At 37.3% G+C, this 8,271-nt stretch overlaps 1 protein-coding gene across 2 annotated transcripts in view; it reads left to right on the top strand.

The window, feature by feature from the left end:
• Window positions 1-6,716, top strand: part of PJA2 (praja ring finger ubiquitin ligase 2) — a 72,800-nt gene extending 66,084 nt beyond the window's left edge. For both annotated transcript variants that reach the window (XM_023212258.1, XM_023212259.2), the window contains 3 exons: window positions 541-655; window positions 1,048-1,169; window positions 4,060-6,716. In XM_023212258.1, coding sequence (XP_023068026.1) covers window positions 541-655; window positions 1,048-1,169; window positions 4,060-4,185 — 363 coding nt within the window. In that variant the 3' untranslated portion in view covers window positions 4,186-6,716. The remainder of the gene's footprint in view (window positions 1-540; window positions 656-1,047; window positions 1,170-4,059) is intronic.
• Window positions 6,717-8,271: the final 1,555 nt, after the last annotated feature.

The raw sequence follows: 8,271 nt of genomic DNA, 5'->3' as shown, positions 1-8,271 counted from the left end.
TTTTTTTTTTTGAGATGGAGTTTCGCTCTTGTTGTTCAGGCTGGAGTGCAATGGCTTGATTTCGGCTTGCTGCAACCTCTACATCCTGGGTTCAAGCAGTTCTCCTGCCTCAGCCTCACAAGTAGCTGGGATTACAGGCATGCGCCACTACGCCCTGCTAATTTTGTATTTTTTTTAACTAGAGACAGGATTTCACCACGTTGGTCAGGCTGGTCTTGAACTCCTGACCTCAAGTGACCCACCCGCCTCGTCCTCCCAAAGTGCTGGGATTACAGGCATGAGCCATCGCTCCCAGCCGAGACAAGGTATATTTTTATTTCACGTGTAGAAAGTTGGGCTCTGCGTGTATATTTAATGTTTTGGTTTGTTGATGATGGTGGTAGTTCCTTCTGAAGAGGCAAAAGGAGCAAAGGACTAAAGCAAAAGAAAGTAACAAGAAGAGAATAACGGTGATATAATTTTGAAGATACCCTAAAAAATAGTTTTCTGTTACTGTTTTAAAGTATTTCCTAACAAAGAACTGTACCTTTTGTTTTTCAGACTGCTCTGGCACATTTAGAGTCTCTTGCAGTGGATGTTGAGGTGGCCAATCCGCCAGCCAGTAAGGAAAGCATCGATGGTCTTCCAGAGACCCTTGTTCTTGAAGATCACACTGGTAAGGGCAGAGTTGATCTCAAATGTTGAGGAACACATTGCACATTTAAGTATATTATCAGTGTACCTAGATGATTAAATACTTGTTTATTAGAAATTTTCACTAGATTTTTTTTATAGAAACCAGATGCTTACAAACTCACCTAGTATAAGAATATTTTTAATTTTCAAGTGATAGACTGCGACAAATGTTCCTGTGTCAGCTTTTTTACAAAAGCAGTATTTATTAGATTCCAAATTGCTAAGTATTTGACAGAAATGCTTACCAATTAACTGATCAAAGATTGGCTCTTTCGTCTTTCAGAGGTATCTTCTCTGAGTATAATATATTGCTTTTCAGTTTTATTAAAATTGAACTATATGTGATTGATCTAAATTATTTGTTGTTTTCAGCTATTGGTCAGGAACAATGCTGTCCAATCTGTTGCAGTGAGTATATTAAGGATGATATAGCAACAGAGTTGCCCTGTCACCATTTCTTTCACAAACCTTGTGTCTCAATTTGGCTACAAAAGGTGAGTGATAGAATAATTAATTTAAAATTTTAAAATTGAATACTTTAATAGTGTCTTCTGCAAGTGCATAATAACAGTATCTCTTTTTGTTGAGACAGTTTCCCTCTTGTCACCTAGGCTGGATTGTGGTGGCTCGATCTCGGCTCACTGCAGCCTCTGCCTCTGTGGTTCAAGCTATTCTCCTGCCTCAGCCTCCCAAGTAGCTGGTATTACAGGCACCCACCACCATGCCTGGCTAATTTTTTGTATTTTTAGTAGAGACGGGGTTTCGCCATGTTGGTCAGGCTGGTCTCGAACTCCTGACCTCAGGTGATTTGCCTGCCTCAGTTTCCCAAAGGGCTGGGATTACAGGTGTGAGCCACCATGCCCAGCCAATAGTATTATCTTTTAAACCTGTTTTATTTAGCTACAAATTTTTAGTACTTTTTAATTCATTGTTAAAAACTGGTTGCCTTTAATGATTACAAATCAGGGATAATATTTGGCACATAGTAAACATATAGTGTAGGAAAAGTAATGGTAAACTTATTACTAATGAAAATTAGAATTCAGTAGAAAATGACTTTTTCAGTGTCTATACATGATGGTGGTAGTAGTGAAAGTAGGTGTTATTAAAATTAGTGGAGAAGCAGAAAATGCAGAGCCACCAACTCTTAACAATTTTGAGTGTGGCTGAGTCTGTGAGGTCCATTCCCTCATTTCTTTCCACTCCCATACATTAGACCTTCAACCCTTGTTGTCTTAACTACTATTGTAGTTACCTACTTTATTTCCTTACTTCCTTTAGAGGTACTTTCTTTTCATTTCTTTTTTATTTGCAGAAATCTGTGGGGTACATGTGCAACTTTGTCACATGCATAGGTTACATAGTGGTCCAGTCAGGGCATTTAGGATATCCTATCACCTGGATAACATACATTATACCCATTAACTAATTTCTCATTATCTTCCCCCCTTCCTACCCCCTCACTCTTCCAAATCTTCATTATCTATCATTCCATCATTAAAGGCTTTTTATGAAATATAGTTCTGATCATGTACTTCCCTTCTCATAAAAGAGAGAGAGAGACCTCCAGTCACCTGTGGAATAATCTGAAGCTTTAATCTTGACATTCAAGGCCTTCTGTGATTTAGACCTCAACCTGTTTCTTCAGATTTACTTTTCTGTACATTTGCTTACGTTTCTATGCATTTGCTCCTGAGGTCTGGCATGATTTTTCCCTATACCATCTGTAAGATTAGATATATAGGTAGGTGCAGTTTAAATTCCACCTTTTCTGTCCTTAATAAATGCTGTCTTTAAACTCCCACGATAGTTTCAGAGACTTCAGAGGCAGTGTTTTGTGTGCCTGCTGTGTGTCAGTCACTGTCAGATGATTCCTCTTTAATGATTCATGATTTCTCCTTTAATCCTCACAGTACTTTAGGACTTACTGGTATCTTTATTCCTGTTTTCTAATGATTGTTACTTGTCTAAGTTTAATAGCTAGTACATAGTTCACCAAGACCATGCTCATCTATTTGACTCTAAAATGTTACTGTTGGGCCCAATCTATATGGCAAGTACACAATAAATGTTTGCTGAAATGAATTTTTTTTTTTTTTTGAAACGGAGTCTCGCTCTGTCGCCCAGGCTGGAGTGCAATGGCGCTGTCTCAGCTCACTGCAACCTCCGCCTCCCGGGTTCAAGCAATTCTCCTTTCTCAGCCTCCTGTGTAACTGGGGCTACAGGCTCACGCTGCCACACTCAGCTAATTTTTTGTATTTTAGTGGAGACGGGGTTTCACCATGTTGCCCGTCTGTTTGCGAACTCCTGAGCTCAGGCGGCCCGCCCACCTCGGCCTCCCAAAGTGCTGGGATTACAGGCATGAGCCACCACGCCCGGCCTAAAATGAATTCTTAAACGGTAAACATAATACATATTGTACAGCCTTGAATTATACTTGAAACTTTGCTATAACTCAAGGTAACAGTCTCCTCAGTCTTTCTCCTGTCAGGAAATAACTTAGTGTGAAGCCTTTCCTGCTTTTTTTCTGGGGAGAATGTTCCCAAGATACAGTTCTTTGCCGCCTTCAACAGCGTGATCTCTTCAGCCTCCCTTCCAGCAGGGAGTTCTCTTTGGGAAAAAGACCAGATTTGCAAGGGGATAATCATTTATCAGATAATGTAGCTGTACAATCATCCATTGGTCCTAGAATGTTGTACTCCTAGTATAACTGCTTTCCCCTTCCCACCTTCCCTCCAAGGTCTGTGGCTGATTGTTTTGTCATTTAGAAGGCACCTAACACTCTTATCTCTTTTTGGAAAGAAATGTCACGGCTTAGAAAGAAAGTCTGAGGTCCATCTGCTTTGACATATCTGTGCTACCCTAAAATGAGGCTTTAATTTGCCATAGATCTACATTAATTTACCATAGACCTTCTTTAATTCACACCAAATCATAAATGATTTGATGTGAATTAAAGTAGGTCTGTGGTTTCTCTAATAAATGCATAATAGACTAAATAATGATAATTCCGTTCAGATTATTGTCGAGCTAAACTCTGACCTCCATGCGGACATGTGCCATGATTCTTTGTTCACCCTCTGCCATTGCATCACTGCTGAGTTTAGCAGCTCTTAATTAAAACTCACTAAATGAAGGAGGATGAATGACCTTAAAGATATGAACATTAATAAGAGACATTGTTTACCCTCAAAGAAATTAGAGTCTGATTGGGCACAGAGGGAATAGTATGAAAATAATGTCTTTCTGCATTATATGGATTTGAAGTTTATTTTTTGTTGTTAAGATACTTATTAGGATAATGATACTGTTTTTTCTTTATTAAGTTATTTATGTGGCAGTTAAGATGATTCTGGTGGCTCTTAACATTTTTTTTTTCTCCAGTCGGGAACATGCCCTGTGTGCCGCCGTCATTTCCCACCTGCAGTTATTGAAGCATCTGCAGCTCCTTCCTCTGAGCCTGATCCTGATGCCCCACCTGCAAATGACAGTACTGCAGAAGCGCCCTAAACCTTAACAGTTGAAATGAGATCAGTGTATCGAAGTAAATCTGCAAATTCTTTCTAAATCTCATGTGCAAATAATTATATATAAATATATTTAAAAAAGCTATATATAGTATATGCCATAGTTTAGAAAGAATATTAACCTTTCTAAACTAAATTTAGGTTTGCAGAAAGTATTAAACATTTTCAAGCTGAATGTTGAGACAGTGCATCCATTTTCTTTAGTTGAATATGTTTGTATTAATTGTAAAGCCAAGCTTACCAGTTGACTTTCTCCAGAAGAAATAATCATCTGTGTGGCATACGTTACTGGCTTTGTCTATAATACTGCCACTAAGTGATTATAATTAAGCTCTCCTGTTTGCATCAAATGTTAAGACTGTGTTCACAACAGTAGTAAAATTTGGTTTCATTGGAAATGAAACAAATTGTAAAGTATGCTTTTTCACTAGCCCCTTTGGTTTTGCTACTACATAACCTCTTGGTTCATATGCTGAGAAATTTTTCAGAAAGTCCATTTTTGTTTAAAATTAGGACTTTTCAGAATGCCAAATGAAGGCTAAAATTTTGGCCAGAACATTACAAAAGTTTTAAATCTTAGAAGTAACTCCCCCTGAAATAAAGTTAGGTAGTAAAATCCTTAATGAAACCAGTGGATGTGCTTAACATAAGGTTAGTAAAGCATACGAAGAATCTAGTGTGCTCAGGGCTTGGTACAATGAGCTGAATTAGATGGCCTTATGAAACCCTTTCTAACCTCTTACCCATCCTGTTTCTCCTTGGTAAAAATTATACTTGAAGGCCCAGAACACTCATGGCACATTTGTTTAATATTGGATATAGTTAGTTTAAGGTAATTTTGCTTCTACAGTATTTTGGAAGGTCTGAAAACTTGCACAGGGTCATCTTTGTAATTATATAACCCCAAACTAAGATGCACAGTGTCTCCTTTAGGTAATCATACACAGTAGACGAGTATGTGCAAACATGGACATAATAGTTCACTTACAAATGTGATTTGATGTTAACGCTAGAGAATGATGACTGTTAGAATATCACATTTGAGCAAGTAAAACAGTAAAGCACATAGTGAGTGTACGTCCATCTAATTGGTCCATTGATAATTTAGTTTGGGCACATGAAAGGAATATTTATATGGCTTCCCAAATGCAGGGTTACATCTTATTTGTGTAATTCCTCTGAGTATTTATATCCCGTCTCTTTTTTTCATTTTTAAAAATAAATGAATTTTCACTGTTGGCACATTTGAGGCTTAAATATAATGAACATAACACTTGCATTCTAATTTTTGCATATATTGTAAATGTGTCTGGTATTTACAGCAAAATACTGTGTATCCTTTTATGGGTAAAACAAAAGTGAACATTGCATGCATGTAATGTGATGAATTTGTAATTTAGGAGTTCTTTGGGGCTTCTGTGACTTTGGAAATGCTTACATTCAGGCCTTAATGTTGCATTAGCTAGCATGTTTTCCCTCTGATGTATATAGTCATTGTTGTATAAACTAATCTTTGCTTGTTTTCTACTCTGTGATCTTTCCATACCATATTTCATTAATGATCAGTTAGTGTCAAGGAGTCAAATCAGATTAAAATTAATTTCATATGTATATTGTGGAAATTTGTGGCTAGTGTGATTTTTGTTTTTCCTTTTAAGTACTGTTGATCAGTTGTGACACTTACTGGTTAAACTTAACGTTGCTAAAGATTTCTCTATAATAAGCCACACATTATATTTAGACTATATTAAGGACCTTGGTTTTCTTCTAGATAGCAGCTGTCCCAAAGAAAATATTTCTTCTTTGTCTGTTAAGATTTAGCTATTATCTGCCAGTTGTTACGAGGTTTTGGTTCCAAATTGAACCAGCAATGTTGAGAGCAGAACTTAAGATAGCTGTTGTACTTTTTGCTTTCCATCTGTTACTGTCCTTCATTCTTGGCTCCCTACTATCTATAAACAGCTGCTGTGAAGGAGAAAAGTTGAGTAAGAGTTGGCTTAAATTTTAAAAAGGAGAAAGAAAATTGAGGTTTTAGGATTCTCATAGTAACAAGCTCTGGTATAAGCTAAGGCTGGCAAGTTCAGATACTAAAATATTATTTGGTCATATCTTGGATCCTTTTGAAAAAGTTAAGACTATATAAAGGTAAATTAGAAATAAGTATGAATATTAATAAAATAGCATTTATCTTGTTTCTCTATTTTATGTTGTGACTTAACCTAATTTTATTTTTTTAACATTTTCTTATTTCTTGTAATATGATGCTGATATTTAAAGGTAGATCTCTGTGGTTTTCTTTTGTGTTTCTTAATTGTTTATCTCTAACTCTTAAGATTATTTGTGATCTGGATTTATGTACTTGTTAGATACATATGAATTGTTAAAATGGAATGCAAGTTTTTCAAAAGCCCAGGTCTAAATGTAATGGTTGGTTTATTGTTCTACAACCCCAGCCCATCATTTTCTGTGTAAATCATAAACAATAAACAGAATATACTCGGTGGTCATTTCTAATATTTAATTGTGTAATTGTATCACTTGTATAATGTAACCCCGAAGGATTTTGAGTTAATGACAACACTACTGAGCATGTGATGTTAAAAGTCCTTGAACTATAATATAAGAAAGCCCTAGGAAGAGCCAGACAGAAGTAGTTGAGGGACTTCCTACTGCTGGAGGGTCTCTGAGTCCTTGCCCTCTCCTGCCTGACATCCTTAGCTATCCTGTAGGTTTCAGCAGAACCTGATTTCCACACTGACTCCGGACTGCAGAAACCGTTAATAAGAAGGTAGCCTACCTCACGTCAGTGGTTTTTTGCAAATCAGGCATGGAAATATTATTAAATCTACCTGTTTAGCAAGATTCCTCGTGGTTCTCAAACAGTTCAGAGAACTCACTCATTTCAGAAGGGTCAATTGGATGCTGATAAATTACGCCATTCAATTAGACAAAGACTAGCCAGGCCTGTGGTGTGCACCTATAATCCCAGCTATTCAGGAGGCTTGAGGCAGGAGGATTGCTTGAGCCCAGGAGCTTAAGAGCATCCTGGGCAACATAGCGAGACCCTGTCTCAAAAAAATTTATAAAGTTAGACAAAAACTAATCATTTTGTTTAGATGCTTAGAAAGTTTAGAATTCCAATTCTTCTCTAATAGATTAAATATGTACTAGAAAAATAGTCTCCGAGCTAGAAACAGTGGTATACCTCTACTGTTGATGTTTTTATCATTTCATCATCATTTTCATTCAGCCACTGCTGGATGGAGCCATTTGTCATCCCTGCAAAGGATGAATTTCATTGTTGGAAGATTGTCACCAAATTTCTCTATAAACAGCACATGTGAAATTAGATAGAAAGTCCTGTTTCTTCTGTGTGGTCACCTCTTAGGCTTCAGGCTTCACACGTTCTGAAATCTTACATGTATCTATTCCAGACCAGCCTAGGGTTGGCTCTTTCACTCCTCTTAAAGTATGTTGCTCAGAATTAAACACAATTCTGTGATCGAACTAGGGCAGGGTTCAGAAGCACTGTTGCCAAATTCAGAGTGATTCTCCTATGGCTGTTATGGTTGGTGTATGTTGTTATTACCACCATCATTATTAGCCAGGCTGTCATACTGTTTGCTGTCTCTTGCTGAGCTTCACAGGTATTGCTGGTAAGCCAAGTCCACGCCCAGTCTTTACTTAAACAGTCTCTTATTAACCTAATTGAAGGACAGCATTCATCCTTACTGAATTTAGTTTATGAAGGTTCTTGTGAATTCGGGTTTTTCCTCTTAGCCTTGCATCAGTTCCAGTTTTGATAAAGCATACCTTTGGTATTTAGTGGCTTTGTCTAAGTTGTTGATACATGTTGAATTGAATGTGATGCAATACAGACCCTCTTCAGAATGCCACTATACACTGCACTTCAGGTGGCTGATCCGTTAATTAGTACTTTGGTTACAGTTGTTGGCAGTAACTACCAATCACTTCATATGCCCGTTTCTTCATTTTTCCTAAAAAGGACACTAAGAATTTTGTCATGTTTGGCAGACAGATGCACTATGCACTGTCTTTGGAAGTAGCC

Source organism: Piliocolobus tephrosceles, chromosome 4 (genome assembly GCF_002776525.5).
Source record: "Piliocolobus tephrosceles isolate RC106 chromosome 4, ASM277652v3, whole genome shotgun sequence".
Classification (NCBI taxonomy): Eukaryota; Metazoa; Chordata; class Mammalia; order Primates; family Cercopithecidae; genus Piliocolobus; species Piliocolobus tephrosceles.
Note: the sequence above shows the minus strand (reverse complement) of the source record. Positions and strands in the feature narration are given on the sequence as shown.